We start from the raw sequence: 19,445 nt of genomic DNA, 5'->3' as shown, positions 1-19,445 counted from the left end.
CGGAAGGCTGAAGGACAGAGGGTGGTGGTTTTTTTAAGATAGGCCAGGGCCCCTTTGGGCCTCTCTCTAAATGAGGGGAGAGGGGAGCCTGCTTCATAGGTGGTTTTGAGCAGTAAACCCTTCCTGACATCTGAGGACTGCTGTTTATTTATTTACTTATTTACATACACGTACATGTACATGTGTATTTAAGTTTACTGACCATTGTTTTTATTTTATTTTTATTTTTATTTTTATATTTTAAAGATTTTATTTATTCATTTGGCAGACAGAGATCACAAGCAGGCAGAGAGAGAGGAAGGGAAGCAGGCGCCCCACTGAGCAGAGCTGGATGCGGGGCTCGATCCCAGGACCCTGAGATCATGACCCGAGCCGAAGGCAGAGGCTTAACCCACTGAGCCACGCGGGCGCCCCGACCATTGTTTCTTTAGTCCTCTCTGCGGCCAACATGGGGCTGGGAGGTGTAACCCGAGATCAGGAGTTGCGTGCTCCCGGACTGAGCATGTGTCCCTGGGAGAAAGCTCTTTGAAGACTAAGTCAGCGCGATTGAGGGCTCACTGTCTGTAGAGCCATGCTCCTTGGACTTTAACCCCCTTTCGGACACCCCAGGGGAACTTTAGAATGGACTGCACATGTGTCTGTGGCTCGTGACCCCAGGACTTGGCCCTAGGGTGATGTGGGGTTCCTGGAAGCCGTGGGCCCTGCAGGTTGCCCACTCTGTCCTCAGTTCTGTGCTGGCCTTGTGTGGAGTTGCCAGAAGAAATGAGGAAATACATTTCCCTGTTCCTAGGAGGCGATGGTTTGTGGGCTATTGGAATTGGGGTAGGAGGAGTCAATACTTCTGTCTTTTAAAGGGGGCTCTGTTTCTTATCTGTGGTTTTGCATGTTCGTTTTTGCCATGTCTGGTTATCTAGGACCCTCTGAACAGATCAGACTCTATTTTCCTTTTGGTTGTTGTCTATGTGATTGTTACTGTGTGAAAGACATTTATTCTACTTCGCAGGAATCTCATGTTCCTGTTTCTGTAGGTGTGAGTAGCACGCTCACTGTTACCCTCTGATTCCCTAAATAGAGACACGTTGTGAAAACACTGTACGTTTCCCTGGTTGTGTGTTGCACGTCGTTCTAGTGTGTTGTTCTGTGTATTATTACAGGACATGATGAGCTCGTAGATGGTTTCCAAAATTGGAAAACATCTTTAGACCGTAAGTTTCTGTGTACGTTTTCTGCTTACTGAAGACTGACTAAGTGCCTTAAAACCCTTGGGCTGGTTGCCACCTTGGGGGTGAAGTGCCATCCGTGAGAATCAGAAGTACAGAGGCGGGCGCCTGGGGGGCTCAGGGGGTTGAGCCTACGCCTGAGATCATGACCTCAGGGTCCTGGGATCGAGCCCCGCATCGGGCTCTCTGCTCAGCGGGGAGCCTGCTTCCCCCCAGCCCCTGCCTGCCTCTCTGCCTCCTTGTGACCTCTCTCTCTGTGTCATATAAATAAATAAAATCTTAAAAAAAAAAAAAAAAGAAGTACGGGGAGGTTGGGTCAGGGCAGCTTCCTCCCCCCTCCTCCCCCTTCCCTCCTCCTTTCCTCCCCCTTTCTTCCTCATCCTCCCCTTTTCTTCCTCCTTCCTCCCCCTTCCTCCCTTCTTCCTCGCTCTCCTCCTCCTCCTTCCTTTTTCTTCCTCTCACTTCCTTCTTTTTCTTCCTCTCCCTTCCTCCCTTCTTTTTCCTCCTTCCCCCTCCTTCCCTTCTTTGTCCCCCTTCCTTCCCCTTCCTCCTCTCTTTCTCCTTCCTCCCCTTCCCCCCTTCTTCCTCCCTCTTCCTCCTCCTCCTTTTCTCTTCCTCTCCCTTCTTCACTTTCCTCCCTTCTTTCTTCTTCTTACCCCCTCCCTCCCTGCCTTCTTCTTCCTCCTTTCTCCCTCTTCCTCCCCTTCCTCTTCCTTCCTCCCCCTTCCTGCCTTCTTCCTTCTCCCTTCCTCCCCCTTCCTCCCTTCTTCCCCAGGACCACATAACGTTGCTGTTCTCTGTAGGCCTGGCTGGCATCATGATTGCTCTCTGCCCACAGAGAGCATCTTGCTTTGCCTCCAGGATCCTGCCCGTTGTCTCTCGGGTCAAAGATGTGCCTTCCTCACCAAGACTTTCAGAAGACCCTTCTCTTCTAATAGAAGAAAGACTGCCTTCTGCAAAGGCGATGTGCTGAATCTGGGGATGTCAGGGCCTGAGACCAGCCACCCAGGGGAAGCTATCTGTTGATGGGGAAGGAGGCTCTCTTGTGTCCCTTGGTGGCACAGCTGGAGAGCTGCCAGGTAAGGCAGGGCCAGAGGAGGCAAGAGCGGGCACTCTGCCCATACCCAGCCACTGTCTTCCTGGTCCAGGCTCCTTTAGAGCAGAGGAAGACCCTCTTGGGTCAGTGTTCCTCATAGCTAAAGTCGTATTTGTTCGTCCATTATTAAAAAACAAATGTTCTAGAATGCCTGCCACAGGACATGAAATCTTCCCCAGTCTCAACGGGCGCTGGGAGTGTGTTCTCAGTTGGGATGAATCTAACTGTCCGCATGTCCACCCCCCACTAAAATGCTGCTGATTAATTTAAAGGCCCATGTGTAGGCAAGTGACAGAATAAGTGACGTATGTGAAATGTCTGGTGATAGTAATAAAAATAATCCCTTATTCCTGACACTCTGCTTTCCACTACTGATTGAGTTCAGGTACAGGAGCCCCAGTGTGAGCTGGGACTTGGTCGGTGCCCAACCTGGAGCACTTGGCCCTGTGCGGCTCCGACGTCCTGCTGTTGGACAGACAGGCGCCTGCCTGCGCACACCCAGGCCTCATCCCCTCTTCCCGGTGGAGTAACACTGTCTTTGGTCAGCAGGCATGTGGTTCTGACGTGTGTGCTCGCAGAGGAAAGAATGCAGGCTCCAGTGCACGGTCTGGAAGAGCAGGCTCCCCGCATGACCCTGCTGTGTGGAAATGGGTTCGCATTCCTGCTGGTCTGTTGGCGGGGCAGTTCGGGGACGGCGGGGGGAGCTGCAGAGGTAAGCCAGGCTTCGGCTCCTTTAGCCCTATGCCCTGTCTCACCCGACGAAGCCCTCCCGGACTGGGCCTCCGCCCCTCTCTCAAGCTCCAGAGGCCCGGGCTGTCCGGAGTACTTGTTAAAAGGCAGTGCTAGGTCTCATCCGCAGGCTTGCGTCCCAGCAAGTCCTGGGTGGGCCAGGACCCCAGGTAGGGCTGCATTGTCACTCCTGGAGTTTCCAACCTTGGCCAAACTCAGGATTGCCCAAGATGCTGTAGACTGAGGGGCCCGGCTGTGTGGCAGATGTGCTTTCTGGGGGGCGGGAATCAGAGGAGTGCTCGGAGCCTCCCCTCTGTGAGCTTGAGAACTTGGCTGTGAAGGAGCGTCTGTCCTCCCGAGCAGGTGGGAGCACCGGAACTCGGAGCAGGAGTGGGGGCCTCTCTTTGGCAGGTCTCGGGGAACGCTGTGTCGTGGGTGAGGACTGTAACCTCAGACCAGGAGGCTTGTTTGACCAACGGCTCGGAGGAGGCCAGAGACGGCTCGGGGGGAGGCTGAGTTTGGACCTGAAACGTCTCTGTAGAGGGCGCCTCACTGGGTCCTGTGCCCTGTCTAGCTTTTCTCAAGGAGAAACAGGGGGACAGGATGGATGCGGGTACACATGCTTTGAATAAAGAAAGTGTTTTCTCTCTTCTCATTCTGGAGCCTTTGCTCGTGCTCCAGAAGGCTGGGCTCTGTGCAGGAGCTGCTGTCTTCTGCTCGGCTCTGCACACTCGACGTGTTTGGACGCTTCCCCGGATTCCCGCTGCGGGAGCAGCCCTTTCTGCCGAGCTGCTGGAAGGCACACGCATGTGCTTGGTGGAAGGCATTTTCATCTGTGCTTGGGTTCCCAGGGCAGCCCCCTCGGGCAACCCTCTGCTCTGCCTAGCTGCTTCGTCGGGTGGCTTTCTGGACCAGGGGACAGGGGCACAGTCTCTTGTGGGTGTGATTCTGAGATGAGCTGTGCAAGCGTCCGGCCTCCCATTCTCGCCAGGCTCCCTCTGCTTGTTTGCGGTGTCATTTCATTCCCGCACGCTGTGTTGGTTTATGCTGCTGGACCCCGGGAGAAACAAGGCTGGAGTTTTTTGCTGTAGGGAACAGAAAGCCCTTTTGTGAGAGTTCTTCCTTATCAACGTGGTTCACTCTGGCTGGTGAGGAGAGAAAGGCCACTTTCCTCTTGGTGATTTTATTTTTAAAAACCCCCTTGAAGGAGCCCACTTATGCATTTCACAAGACGACTACCATTTAGTGAGGCTTAATCAGCACTTAGAGAGTGTTTGACTTTCTCTTTTACCAAAGAACTTTCTAGTAGGAGGAATCTTAGCATTTGTAATATGTGAATCAAGACCGTGTTCTCAACAAGGGCACCAAGGTGGCTTGGTCAGAAGAGTGTGCAACTCCTGATCTGGAGGTTGTAAGGTGGAGCCCCATGCTGGGCGTAGAGATTACTTAAATAAATACAATCTTTTTTTTTTTCTTTTAAGATTTTATTTATTTTGTTGACACAGAGAGAGAGAGTTGCATTTATTTATTTAGAGTTATTTATTTATTTGACACAGAGCATGAGAGGGGAGAAGGTCAGAGGGAGAAGCAGACTCCCCGTGGGGCTGGAAGCCCTATGTGGATCTTGATCCAAGGACCCCGGGGTCATGGCATGAGCCGAAGTCAGTTGCTTAACCGACTGAGCCACCCAGGCACCCCTAAATAAATAAAACCTTAAAAAAGAAAAAAGAACCTGTTCTCATTGGTTGGTATTGCCCTTAAAGCAATAATAAGAAATTTGAAAAGAAAAAAATGGCAGATAACGTTCATTTAAATAAAAACATGCAAATGAGAAAACAAAAATCTCATTTAACACTGAACCTTCATACTTTTAGACTCTTAATTATTATTATTATTTATTTTATTTAATTTTATAATATCTTATTTGAGAGAGCAGGGAGCGAGGGCGTGCACAGGAGAGGTGGGGAGAGGTGGGGGGGGTTGGGGAGAAGCAGGCTCCCCGCTGGGCAGGGATTCCCAACATGGGTCTCAATCCCAGGACCCTGAGATCATGACCTGAGCCCAAGGCAGATGCTTAACCTACGAGCCACCTGAAGCACCCCCTTCAGTTATTGTTTATATGAGAGATGAACAAAACCAGAGTCCTAATTAACTTACAGTTCTAACCCACTCCGAATCAGTATGCTGTCGGCAACCCTCAGTGGTCACGTATCTACTAGGTGATTTTAGTGGCTAGTCCCACCCTGCCAGGAACGTGGCTGGGCCTCTTCCTCTCACCTTACATCTGATCCTCAGGAAACCCCGATGGCCCTCCATCAGGGCGCATCAGAATCTGAGCATTCCTCGGGCCTCCTCTGTTAACTGCCAGCTTGTGGGCGCGCTTACGCTCCTGCTGCCACTGGCCCACCCTCCAGCCTTTCCTTAACAGGCAGCTAAGTAGCACTGTTCTGGTTAAGCCGGTAGCGGCTGTGCACAGGGCTTTCCCAGGACACTCTGACCTCACTTCCTCCTGCTGACTCCCTCACCTGTTCTGCTGCAGCCCCCCGGACCCCTCAAGGGTCCCTGCATACCGTGGGCACACCAGTTCCTCGGCCCTTTCCGCTGGCTGTACGCTCTGCCTGGGACCCCGTCCCATTTCTCCTGCTGGGGTCTCCGCCTCTGTCTACCTGAAGCTCAGGGTTCTCTACCACACTGGCCCAGGTGGTTGGCAGGGCTCCGTTTCTTGTGGTTATGGGGCTGAGATCCCTGGCTTCTCACTGCTTGTTGGCAGGCAACAGCCCTTGAGTCCTCGTGGCTCCTCTCAGGTCCAGCCACCTGTGCCTGGCCCTGTCCCACATCACAACAGCTCCACCCCTCCACAGCCAGCCGTCCACTCCAGCTAACGTGTGCACAAAGTGATGGGCCCACCACGCTGGCCATACACAGCTCTCCTGACATACTCAAAAGCCTTCCCAGGGTCATGCCGCCAAGGTAGGCGTCCAGGCCTGACCCAGCTGGCAACACAGCCACACTGCGGCCTGCAGTGCCTGCGGTACGGCCTCCAGTCCCCGAGCCCACCGTGCGGATCAGGCTAAGGCTCCTGTCTGCTTTTCAGGGACCACTTTTAAGTAAAATGGGACGGGCAGGGACCTCAGGTAGTTGAGGAAAGCTTCTAACAAGAAAGGGAGAGATCGTAACCAAAAATAAAGAAGAAAGAAAAGCAAAGCAGAAGGCACCTGAAGGGCACAGAGTCAGTGCAGAGTGCAGGAGAGAACTTGGAAAATAAAACTGGATTTATGTTGTCAGGTTAAAGAAGACATCACATTCAGAGAACTAAAGTGTACCCTGAAAAGTTAAAAATAAAATCATCCAGTTGAAAGGTTGAGAGATCAAGTCAAGAATATATCCCAGAGGGGCGCCTGGGTTTCTCAGTCATTAAGCCTCTGCCTTCAGCTCAGGTCGTGATCCCAGTGTCCTGGAATCGAGCCCCCCATCGGGCTCCCTACTCAGTGGGAAGCCTGCTGCTTCCTCTCTCCTTCTGCCTGCTGCTCCCCCTGCTTATGCTTTCTCTCTCTCTGTCAAATAAATCAATGGAATCCTTTAAAAAAAAAAAACAACCACACACATACACACATATATATCCCCAAAAGTTCCTTTTTTCCTGAAGTTTATTTATTTATTTCAGTAACCTCTACACCCAGTGTGTAGACCCCTAAGATCACAGCCCCTGAGATCAAGAGTCCAATGCTCTTTCCACTGAGTTAGCCAGGTGCCTCCTCACCCTGAAAGTTCTTTAAAAGTCAGAGAGACAGGGCGCCTGTGTGGCTCAGTGGGTTAAATCCTCTGCCTTCAGCTCAGGTCATGATCCCAGAGTCCTGGGATCGAGCCCCGCATGGGGCTCTGCTCAGCCGGGAGCCTGCTTCCTCCTCTCTCTCTGCCTACTTGTGATCTCTGTCTGTCAAATAAATAAATAAAATCTAAAAAAAAAAAAAAAAAAAGAGAGAGAAAAAGAAACAAAAGGAAAGTACAGGAGTAATGATGAATGAGGCCTAGCACCTGACAGATGTGCCGGGGACGGGGACAGAGATGGTATCAAAGGCTCCTTCCTGAGGACGTCCAGAGCCTGGGGACCATATCTCTAGTTGAAAGGGCTCTTCCTGTGGTCAGAACAGTGAGGAGAGAGTACCCCCTGCACACAGGCAATTCCTGCATGAAGAAGTGCCCAGCAGCTCCCAGAGATTAGAACAGACCCTCCGCAGAGCATTAGGACAGGTGCGGTTGGCTCTGCGACCCCAGCGTTCCCTGCACACAGGAACCGTTTCCCACCTCCAGCTGCACGTGTCTGGGAGAGGGAAGAGCACAGGCGTGAAGGCACTTGGTGCACACCCCACGTCCTTTCTCAGGAAGGTTCCGAGGTTGCTCTGAGCAAGGAGGATGAAGGGGAGGTAGTAGAGGCATGAGGTTCCTGGGTCCCTCATGGGGAGACAGCTAGGAGTTAGATCCTGGGGGGAATGCTGTGAAGGAGGTGCGCGGACCTGTGGCGGGTAGAGCAGTAGTATGCTGAAAACAGAGGCAACAAAAGCAAGGGAATTGCTAAGTCGAAGAAAGAATCCCGTAGGAGGTGTTCCTGTGGCTTCAGTGTGGGTCAGCAGCGAGGCATGTTTACGCAGTTGGTGGCGTGAGTACCGGAGGCCTAGTCGGACCTGGCAGTGAGAGTGCTGAATTCTCCTGTCCGCCGCGGAAGCTAAAACACAGCAGGTGCATTTGAAGAGCCAAGAAGTAGCCCCGGGAGCTCGTTCGTTAGACGCGGAGGCAGGGATCCCTCCCAGACCACTGGCAGATGAGGAGCGGACGGAGGGGCTTCTCTATGGGGCACCTGGGTGACTGTTGGTTAAGCGTCTGCCTTCAGCTCAGGACATGATCCTGGGGTCCTGGGATCGAGTCCCACATCGGGCTTCCTGCCCAACGGGCAGTCTGCTTCTCCCTCTCCTGCTGCCCCTTTCCCTGCTCGTTCTCTCTCTCTCTCAAATAAATAAAATCTTAAAAAAAAAAAAAAAAGAAGAAGAAGAAGTAAATATGCCTAGCCTTTTAAGTTGCCCCAAATTAGACATTAGGTTTATTCAAATGACATCGTTTCTCCCCAGCAGGACCCAGTAATTCCAAAGTGGCTTAGGTGATAGGGAGACAGTGAGTCTTTACCTCATGTTCACACAGCTGGCTGGTTTTTTTTTTTAAGTATTTCTACTCATGGGGAGAAATCTATGAACAGGGTCTTTAAGCATAAATTGCCGGGCGTTATCCCTGAAAAAGTTACTTGCCATGGTAGTTGGTGCAAAGCAGACCTACGAGGGGTAAAAAGTTCTCTCTGGTGCTCTGTGTCCAAGGTCCCAGAGCCGTGGTGTGACACTGTCCTGCAGGCTTAGGAATGTAACACCCAGGAAGCCCCTGGTCGGGTTTGTCTCCACTGGTACAGATACGGTACCATCAGTACCATCGCTGTTTCAGAGGACCCTCGAATCACCTGCCCTGTGTGTCTACAACAAAGTCACCGAGTTGTTACTTTTCTTGTTTTTCTTTTTGTTGTTACTTTTTTGTTTTTTGTTTGCAAATCCAAGAACTCAAACCAGTGCCCATTGCCATGAGCACACAACTTTTCCAACTTCTATATGTTCGGCGTATCCCTAAAATAGTTTCTCAAGCATCCTTTGTTTCTAAGAATCCCTCAGTATAGCTGTTGAAATCTTAGAACCAACTAGCAAAAGCCCCCGTCTCAAGTACATATCTGTATCTTTATAATTACTATTGTTATTTTAAGATTTTATTTATTTGACAGAAACACAGGGAGAAAGGGAACACATGCTGGGGGAGTGGGAGAGGGAGAAGCAGGCTTCCCGCCGAGCAGGGAGCCAGACTCAGGACTCTCGATCCCTGGACCCCGGGATCATGACCTGAGCTGATGGGAGATGCTCACTGACTGAACCACCCAGGCGTCTATCTTTATAATTATTAATATCAAGCGTTCAGCTTCTTCAGAGTTTAACCTTTAATAATTGACTTGTTGCTTCCTGCTGCTTATGGGATTTGCAACTTATTTTCAGGGGAATATCAGGGAAAGAATTTTTACTGGTAATTCAGCTTTGTGTGGAGTACCTGTGTCTGATAGTGTAGGTCGCTTTCCGTGATGGAGGGGAGCAGCGTCCCTGCCTTGGGACAGTTTGCATCAGGAAAGACGCACGCCTCTGTCGTCTGCTTGTCCCTCCTCCGTGCATCTGTGTTCGCACCTCTTGCTTCTGATGGGTCTGTCTTACTGCATCACATGAATTCTAAACCCACACTTGGATTTTTGTTTGACATTCCGGTAAGTACTGTGTGATCAGTAAGATTCCTGTAGGAAATACCGCTTGATAAGGAAGATCAACATAGTGCTGAAATTTTGGACTATGGTCCCACTGCCTCCCCCAAACATGGGATTCTCACGGTCTTTCTTCTCTTCTGTTCAGTGCGTAAGAGATGCAGTTCCTTTGACCTGTACCTATGCAGTCTGCTCCCGCAGGTGTGGGGACAGACGTGTGGTGAGGAGTACCAGGGGTCCTGAGGAGCCCGGGATAGGCTTGGGAGTAAACCTTGGGGTGGCAGATTGTCTCTGGCTGGGCCCTTAGAATGGGAGTGATTCCTGGGAAAGGGATGCTGGGAAGCAGAAATGGCCTGTCCACTTCTCTTTCCTGCTGCTCGCCTGAATTGAATAAAAGGTTTCTCTGCCACATCAGAAGCGGTTTCCCTCCTTGGATGACGTTTTTCCTCTCCTGAAAAGCTGACTATTAATACATTACACGACAGCAGGGAGACCTCGAAGTAACATGGACCTGGGATTTTAGGATAATCAAAAGGCTTTATTTATTTATTTTTTCAAGATGTATTTATTTACTTGAGTGAGAGAGTGCCCACGCACATGCGTGGTGGGAGGGGCAGAGGGAGAGGCTGTTCAGGCCCGCCCCCAGCTGAGCCTGGAGCTCCATGCAGGGCTGGATCCCAGGACCCTGAGAGCATGACCTGAGCCACCCAGGCGCCCAAAAGGGCTTTAGATTTATATACCTAAAGCTGTCTTCAAACCATTTAGTCCATTACAATGTTCTGTCAGCCAGGAGCGCTTGTGTTTTGGAGCACTGGATCGGTAGTTGGTTGAGCGTCCAGCTCTTGATCTCAGCTCAGGCCTTGATCTCAGGGTCATGAGTTCAAGCCCCGAGTTAGGCCCCATGCAGGACGTGGAACCTGCTTTAGACGAGATCACAGGCGTTCAGGATGGTGTGGCCGTAGACCGGAGCCTACTTTAAACACTGATTTGCAAGAAACAGCTTACGTGACATGCACATTTCCATCATTTCAGTAATCTGACGGAGAAGGGCGGGCGCGTGGCACATTGTAACTTGCACACCCGTTTTTTGCTTTTTTGTGCCCATATATTTTGCTTTATTAAGGCATATAATTCTACACTTAAAAAATCTTATCATTATGGAAAATTTCAAGCATATATGAAAATAGAGACAGGAAGGTAGTAAGCCTAAGGGTGCCCCTTGCTCTGCTAAAGTGTCAGCTCCCAGCAGCCTTGTTGCCCCGCCAGTGTTTCCAAGGAAATCCCAGACTTGGTATCTCTTTATTCATAAATATAAGTATTTCAGTACTCTTTTTTTTTTTAAGATTAATGTATTTGAGAGGGAGAGAGTGAGTGAGAGAGAGCACAAACAGGGAGGGGGAGAGGGAGAAGCAGACTCCCCGCTGAGCAGGGAGCCCTCCCCTCCATCCGGGGATCCCAGGATCATGACGGGAGCCGAAGGCAGACACTCAAGGACTGAGCCCCTGGGCGCCCTTTGGCCAGTCTTTTTAACTTACGGCCGCTCGAAGAGGTAGGCCTCTCGTTGAAGGGTTAGTTGGCTCTTCCCTAATGACTGATGATGTTGACTTGAGTCCCCTTATACCTCTTGGGACTCGTTTCATGTTTCAGAATGTGGTCTCTTGGTAGATGCGCGTATGCACGGACGAGGATGGTGTCCTCTGCTTTCATTGGCTGGGGTGTCCTGTAAACGTGTTTGAGGGGCCGATGGGGTCACCCTGACTTGTGACAAGACAAGCTTTGTTGAGAACGTCACAGTTCGTGTGTGGCGGTAACGTAAGATCCACAGACGGGCAGCTTCTCCTTGTGAAGGGCTGGGCCTTCAGCTCGGTTTCTCCGAGAGCTGCCTCTTCAGTGGCCTGCACTGTGGTTAGCAGGCTTGCTCTGCTTTCCTCCCTTCCCCTTTATGTCTCCACATCTGTAGCAGAGACAGGGTAATGTGTTAGTAATTGTCTAATTATGAAGAATGCCATAGGTGCCCGCTCTGCCTGTGGCTGCCGGCAGTCCGGAGAGGGTGCTGACTGGCTTGGACCATTCTGGTCTGTGTCCCTTAACTCGCTGCTCTTCTGGCTCTGCTGGATTGTGCAAGGAAGGGCAGGTCCTTATTTTTCACAGTCTCCTTGTTTTTTTGTTTTCTTTTGTTTTGTTTTGAAATCCTCTGAATGGAGTCCTTTGAGCTTAGAGAATTAGAATCATCCCCAGTCATCAGCTATATGGAAGTCGGTGTACTCTCCAGACTACAAAGAAGGTATAGTTAGGGGTGCCTGGGTGGCTCAGTGGGTTAAGCCTCTGCATTTGGCTCAGGTCATGATCTCAGGGTCCTGGGATCGAGCCCCGCATCGTGCTCTCTGCTCAGCAGGGAGCCTGCTTCCTCCCCTCTCTCTGCCTGCCTCTCTGCCTACTTGTGATCTCTCTGTCAAATAAATAAATCTTTTTTTTTAATAATTTTATTTTTTTTAAGTTTATTTTTTTTTAAAGATTTTATTTATCTATTTGACAGAGATCACAAGTAGGCAGAGAGGCAGGCAGAGAGAGAGGAGGAAGCAGGCTCCTTGTCGAGCAGAAAGCCTGATGCGGGGCTCGATCCCAGGACCCTGGGATCACGACCTGAGCCAAAGGCGGAGGCTTTAACCCACTGAGCCACCCAGGCGCCCCAATAAATAAATCTTTTTAAAAATTAAAAAAAAGAAGGTATAGTTAAAGTGCACTTTAAAAAAATGTATGTACTTTGATTCATCTTCTAACATGGTAACTTGCATAAAGGCCTGCTAGTTAATGATTTGTTTAAAAAGCTTTGGGTTAATGTTTCAGAATGGACAACTTGGTACTTTGTGTTCAATCAGTAGCTTCATTGTTGAAATTCTTAGAAATCTTTCTTTCTTTCTTTTTTTTTTTGTGTGTGAAGTAAAACTTATGCCCACTGTAGGGCTTAAACTCGTGACTCTGAGATCAAGAGTCACATGCTCTGCTGTGGGAGCCAGACAGGTGCCCCAGAATTCTCAGGCATCTTCAGGACAGAGTGGCCCCTGGGGATTCCAGGTTAGGTGGCCGTTCAGGTTTCCAGTGAACCTCTCACTAGAGATCGTGTGCTTTAGGAAGGAGAGTTTTTGTGAGATATGGAAGGAGACATTTTATCAGTGATTCCAAGTCAGTTGTCTCAAGAAGTCAGCGGATGAATGGACGCCCAGGCCCCATATCTCAGCAGCATGTAGGGCCCTGGGATGGAAGGACAGTGGCCACCATCTTCTCCACATAGTGGACGGAGAAGAGGGAGACGCAGTCTGTGGCTTGAGGGCCCTGGACTGTTAGGGTCAGTCAGCTCGAGCTGGTCCTATTCCAGTCTGGCTTTATGTTACCCAAATAGTGGTGCGAGGGCTGGACGTGGCAGCCTGCCCACTGCCCACTGCAGAGGACGCCCTGACAGACACTGTGGGTGGTGTGGATTAACGGATTTGGCCAGCTCGGCCAGGGGCCCGTGCGCACTGTAGCCTGAGCCCTGGTTCTCTGCCTTTAAAATACCTTATCTACACCTCATCCCCAAGTATTTGCATGGCCTCCCCCTCCTGTCCTCTGGCTTTCCTGGATGGTTCTGGCCTCCTTCTGTGGTCAGAGGTGAGCTGTCTTCGGGCCAAGTGCCTTACTCCTTTTCCTCGCTGCCCCTCCGGCACGGTCCTCTCTTGCTTGCTTGCTTTGCTCTTTTGTCTTCTCTCTCTTTAAGATTTTCGTTATGGAAAAGTCCAAGCCTATACGAAAGTAGATAGAATGGTGCGATGTCTCCCCAGTACCCCGCCCCCGCCTCAGCAACGATCAGTCATGGCCAGTCAGCCACATGTGTGTAGCCGTGGATGTCCCTTAGTTCCCAGCGTTCGAAGTATCTCCACATACTTCAGTGAGTATATGAAAAAATTACTAAAATACCATTATCACACCTGTAAAAGTTGTCTTAGTATCATATAGTATTCAGTATCTAGGATCAGTATTCACATTTCTAATTATTTTGTAAATAGGATTTAAAACAACAGTTTATTTGAATCAGGATCCTAAAACCCCTTACATGGTCCCAGATTGGTACGTCTTCCAAGTCTCATAGTGAGGGCTTCCTCTCCATCTTTTTTCCCTTGGAAACAGCAGCTCGCTTCTCTGTCAGGGTCCTCACAGAGTGGGCTTGCTGGTTACAGCCGTGTGATGCCGTCAAAACGTGTCGCTCTGATCGCTGTATTTCTGTACGTTGGTAGTTAGGTGCAGGCTGGATTTAGGCGGTGGTGCGTGCTTCCATCAGGAGATGCGTGGCGTCGCGTGGTCTGTCCTCGTGGTTTTAGGCGGCGCGGAGTGTCCCTGGTTCTGCGTACTGCTGCGTTGAGCATTGCAGGGGTGGCGTTTTGGTCCTTTGTCCCTCCCCTGTTCATTTGCGGAGATGCTCTGGTTTTCTTCCTTTAAGATGTTACGTATTTATTTGACAGAGACACAGTGAGAGAGGGAACACAAGCAGGGGCAGAGGGCAGAGGGCAGGGAGGCCGATGCGGGGCTCGACCCAGGACCCTGGGACCACGACCCGAGCCGAAGGCAGACGCCCAACGACTGAGCTGCCCGAGGCGCCCCGCTGACGTGCTGTATAGAGAGAAACTGAGTTAAACAGTTTGTAGAGGAGAGGCGGGCGAACCGCCTGATTCTTTCCCTTTGTTTCTCACTTGCACTAGTGTCCTCCAGTGACGCCGGTTCCTTTGCTTTTCCCTTAGTGCGCCTTCGTGGGTTACAGCGCATTTGGGGGGTCTCCGTCCCCTGAGTTGCCCTTCTCATCGTGCTCGTGCTTCCCTTCTGGCTGTGAAGGCTGAGGGCTGGCTCCTGAGTCAGTGGCTATGACTTAAGGGGACTTGGACAGCTTCTTTGTTTTCAGGTGTGACGGGGAGTCTGGGCTCCATGTGTCCGCTTCCTGGCCAGCCTCCAAGGCTCCCGGTTCCTCTTCGTGGGAAGTGGGGCTTAAATATCACAGCCTGGGTGCCAGGGTGCTTACTGTCGGTTGGTCAGAGTTAGAAGGTCCTTGTTTTCTTTAATACTCCACGAGCGATACTTCATCGTGACTCTTCCGGTCACATTTGGGATCACAGGTGTTCGCTTCGGGCCTTCAGTCTGTGTCTTTGTTCTCTCTTTCAGTGGCATAAAGGCGCCTGTCCTGAGCAACACCCTAGATCATGGATTGGAACATTCCCTGTCACTGGGTATTGCTGCTCAACAGTTTAATGATGATCAGATTTTCTTTTGTAAAGTCAGTTGAAGTTTGCGTAGCTGTTCAGGTTTTTCTCTTTAATGTCCGGGAAATTCACCAGAGTAAGTCCTGGAATAGGGTCTTCTGGGGTCCTGAGCTCTTGGTGCCTGAGGTGGTAGTTCAGCACACGCTGAAGATTCTATCTTAGAGAAGTTTTCTTATATAGAGTTTTAATATTTGTTCTGGACCTTTGCTTTGATTTTTCTTCTCTGGGGCTTCTGTTACTCTTACATTAGATTGCCTTTGTTTTCAGTCCTTGTCGCTTTCTCTTCAGTCCTTTTTATCTCTTTATTCATTTATTTTTTTGTTAAATATTTTTTTAAAGATTTTATTTATTTGGGGCTCCTGGGTGGCTCAGTGGGTTAAAGCCTCTGCCTTCAGCTCAGGTCACGATCTCAGGGTCCTGGGATGGAGCCCCGCATCGGGCTCTCTGCTCAGCGGGAGCCTGCTTCCTCCTCTCTCTCTCTCTGCCTGCCTCTCTGCCTACTTGTGATCTCTCTGTCAAATAAATAAATAAATAAATAAATAAATAAATCTTTTTTTTTTTTTTAAAGATTTTATTTATTTATTTGACAGAGATCACAAGTACGCAGAGAGGCAGGCAGAGAGACAGGGAAGGAGGCTCCCTGCTGAGCAGAGAGCCTGACGTGGGGCTCGATCCCAGGACCCTGAGATAATGACCTGAGCTGAAGGCAGAGGCTTAAACCACTGAGCCACCCAGGCGCCCCAAAGATTTTATTTATTTTTTGAGAGAAGTGAGAGAGCATGAGCTTGGGGGAGGGCTGAGGGGGAAGCGGGCTCCCCGCTGAGCAGGGAGCGTGACATGGGGCCCATCCCAGGACCCCGGGATCGTGACCTGAGTGGAAGGCAGACCCCGACTGAGCCCCCCGGGTGCCCGAATCGTGGGTTGTTGTGAATACAGCTGTTCGTAGTGCGTGACATCACTGTGGTTTTAATTTGCATTTCACTAATGACTCACGATCTTGAGCATCTTTTCTTGTGCTCACCTGTGTCTGTCTTATTTGGTAGAACGTCTCTTTCCATGTCTTGCCCATTAAAGAAGAATGGTAGCTCGCGTTACTGCACTGTAAGTGTTGTTTACACATTCTGGGTACAAGTCCTTTATCAGATATGTTATTTGCAAATATCTTTTTCCAGTCTGTGTCTTGACTTTCAGTTTTACTAATAGTGACTTTTTTTTTAAAGATTTTATTTATTTATTAAAGAGTGAGAATAAGAGAGATCACAGAGAAATAGGGAGAAGCAGACTCCCTGCTGAACAGGGGACCCTCCCCGCCATGTGGGACTCGATCCCAGGACCCTAGGATCATGACCTGAGCTGAAGGCAGATGCTTCACTGACTGAGCCACGCAGGCGCCCTTGACTAATGGTGTCTTTTTTTTTTTTTTTTAAAGATTTTTTAAAATTTATTTGACAGATCACAAGTAGGCAGAGAGGCAGGCAGAGAGAGAGAGGAGGAGGAGGAGGCAGGCTCCCTGCTGAGCAGAGAGCCCAACGCGGGACTTGATTCCAGGACCCTGAGATCATGACCTGAGCCGAAGGCAGAGGCTTTAACCACTGAGCCACCCAGGCGCCCCTAATGGTGTCTTTTGAAATGCAAAAGTTTTAAATTTTGATGAAACCCACTTTATACTTGAAAATATAGGTGTGCCTGGGTGGCTCAGTGTTAAGCATCTGCCATCGGCTCAGGTCATGATCCTAGAGTCCTGGGACCGAGCTCCGCATCAGGCTCCCCGCACGGCAGGACGCCTGCTTCTCCCCCTCCCACTCCTGCTGCTTGTGTTCCCTCTCTCGCTGTGTCTCTGTCAAATAAATAAAATCTTAAAAAAAAAAGGAAAGAAAAAATATAAATGTGTCTTCTTTCTGAAGAATTTCATTCTCTGTAAATTCCAAGTGTGACTCATCTTACTTTTATGATTTTTGGTATTTGGGGTCTCCTTGCCCGTTTTTACTAAGGGTTCTGCACAGCCTGCAAGGCCTCTGGGAGTGGATGGGGGGGGTGTCTCTGCTACGTTAGTGACAGTCTCACAACGGCTTGACTGATACCTAAACCTTCAGCACTCCCGATCTCTCCCTGGACAGCACGGCTGTTGACTCCGCAGGAGCTTATATCCATCGCTGGCAGTCCTGGGTGCTGTTGGCCGGTCTCCCCTGGGAGGCCTCCCGCGTTGGCCGGAGCTTCTGGTCACTCTTGCATTCAGTACCGTACCTTGCAAGCAGGCTGCTCGTCTGGGCGTGGGGAGAGGGTCGGGGGCAGAGCGTACCGTCCTCTGATTTGTAAGGCTCGATAACGTCATCTCTCTTGACAATTCCAGGTGAAGGACTTAACGAAATACCTGGACCCCGGTGGGCTTGGCGTGATCAGTTTTGAGGACTTCTGTCGAGGGATCACCGCGATCAGGAACGGAGGTCAGTCTCCCCCACCGCGTGTTTCCCTCTCCTCGCGTCCTCTGCTCCAGCCCTTGCCCTGGCTGTGCCCTCACCCACCCTCAGGAATGCCCTTTCGGCTGCACGTAACGTCTTCCTTTCCCCTCCAAGCCCCTATAAGACCCTGGGTTTCGGGCCCTCTCGTTGTCCTTCGCTCCTCACACACGCCGTCTTCCAGAGCGGACTCAGCCTCCTGGCCACAGTATCAGAAGGCGAGGGCCCTTCCCGCAGGCGCGCAGGAGGACCGCAAGGGCCCCGCGGCAGCACCGCGTGCGTGCGAGCTGCTGCGCCCCGCGGGCCGCGTGCCGCTTCCCCTACATGGTTGCGGGTCTGGCCGTGCTCCGCCCGGCCTCCCGCCCCATGGGCTGCGTGCCACCCCGACTGCCTCGGCCTGTGTGGCCGTGGCTACCTCGAGTTCGGTGTTTGTTTGCGGCCTTACTTTGAGTGAAAACTGCCTTACGGTAAGCGCACGGATGTTCAGTAACTCTTGTCACTCTGAATTTTGGCCGTTCTTCATGACTAGTAATGGAAACCCCGGCCGGTGTTACCGTCCCGTGGACCGGTCCCTCGGCCTGCAGCGGCCTCACTCCTCGCTCCACCCTGGGCTGGCGGTCGTCCCCCGGAGGCGCTTTCGCCCCTCGGGCTTGGCTCCCACGGAGGGAACTGTCCGGCGCGCTCTTCCGTGCGGCTGCTGCCTGCTTGTGGTGTCTCTGAGTTTCGTCCACGCTGCGTGGACCAGGGTCTGCTTTTCGATGGCAGGACGGTGCCGCCGCAGCTGGTTTCCCACACGTAGCTCTGTAGCCCGGGGCGGACACTCGCGTTTGAGCTGTGTGTTTCCAGCTTAGGGCTGTGATGAGTACAGCCCCTCTGGACGTCTGTGTATGTCTCCGTGTGGGCACGTGTTTTCACGGCTTTGGGGCCTGTCCACAGGGTGCGGTGGCTGGTGCTGTGGGTGTAAGCTTAGTTTCTTATGCTCTCAGGTTGCCCGTATGCCGCCCGTTTTTGCTTCGAGTTCCGGAGCCCTGGAGAGCCCTCCTTTTCTCGTGGCCCGGCTTCAGCCCGGTGTGTTGGGGTGATGGTGGCAGAAAGGCTCTGGTGGCAGGCTCTTCCCTCCCTCCTGCACTTGTGAGAGGAGGAGGAGCAGACCTGAGCAGGACCCGTCGTGGTCGGCTCAGAGGATGCCCTTGGACCTGAAGTCTGATCCGCAGTTGTTGATAGAGTTGCGTCTATGGTCTGTCCCCTGTCTGTCCACCGTATTGCCCAGTAGTGTCCCAGAGGGGCTGGGTTTCCTAAAACACTGAGGCCGGGTGGCTCCGAGATACCTCTGTGTATCGTGACCTGTATTTACCCTTTGCCCTTTTACCCAGTCAGTCCACGCACACGAGTGCCACCATTGCCCGGGAACCCTGTGGGCCTTTGGGTCCAGAGCACACCTAGTAATGAGAGGAGGGGTCCCAAGGGAGGGGGCTGTGGGTGTGGCAGGTGGGGGCCGAGGCACAGAGCCATGCAGGCTGGCTCCTGGCGGGAGCCCTCTGGGAGGAGAGCTGGAGAGCAGCCGGGGAAGGCTGGCTGGAGTGTGGTCTGGGCCAAGTGGTGGAGCTGCCCTGAGGCCTGTGAGATGAGCATGATTGAGCTTGCGGTTGGAGAGGCTGCGGGCCCTGGGCCTGGGGTGAGGGTGGCAGATGGGGCCTGGTGGGGAGACATGGAGAGCGGGTGGGGCAGGAGACCCTCTGGGCGGTGGTCCTGGCAGGGGATGGGCGGTGCGGGTGATGCTGTGTGGGCACGGGGATGAGGAAGAGAGTCCTTGGGGCTTAGCGTCACATGCCTGTGTCTGTAGCCATGTAGGCAGTATGTGGTAACCGTTGGGTGACCGTCTGAGGTCAGGTGTGCAGTTAGACATGACGTTGTTCAAGCCTTCATGCTTTTGCACAAAGATTTTAGTGGTGACTTCATGGAAATTTTGGCCTCTGCTCAACCGCTGGTGTCCTTGGTGGCTTCCTAAATGGACCACATTCCCGTGCCCAGCCATGCGCCTCAGGACCTCCCTGGGCCACTGCAGCGGCCCCCGGGGCCCTTGGGATGGGTTTGTTCTCCAAAAATTCCATCAGTTAACTTGTGGGAAACTCACTGTATATGCTTTTTTCTCTTAGTTTTAAAATCCACTGTGATTTCTGACTAACCAATTATTTAAAAGTTCTTTCAACTTCTGAATGTCTTTTCAGATTTTGTCATTAATTTCACACCTACTTGTGTGTGATAGAGAGTGAGGTCTCTGTGTTCCCTGACATTGGTTGGGGATGTGGTGTGCGAGCCTGACGGTGC

The 19,445-nt window shown here is 51.4% G+C and overlaps 1 protein-coding gene across 1 annotated transcript in view; it reads left to right on the top strand.

The window, feature by feature from the left end:
• LOC111156292 (RAB11 family interacting protein 3) overlaps window positions 1–19,445 on the top strand; it is a 78,854-nt gene that overhangs the window by 19,955 nt on the left and 39,454 nt on the right. The window contains exon 2 of the mRNA XM_022517070.1: window positions 17,012–17,105. Within this exon, the coding sequence (XP_022372778.1) occupies window positions 17,012–17,105 (94 nt within the window). The remainder of the gene's footprint in view (window positions 1–17,011; window positions 17,106–19,445) is intronic.

The sequence above is a fragment of the Enhydra lutris genome, unplaced genomic scaffold (assembly GCF_002288905.1).
Source record: "Enhydra lutris kenyoni isolate GAN:26980312 unplaced genomic scaffold, ASM228890v2 scaffoldscaffold45, whole genome shotgun sequence".
Lineage (NCBI taxonomy): Eukaryota > Metazoa > Chordata > Mammalia > Carnivora > Mustelidae > Enhydra > Enhydra lutris.
Note: the sequence above shows the minus strand (reverse complement) of the source record. Positions and strands in the feature narration are given on the sequence as shown.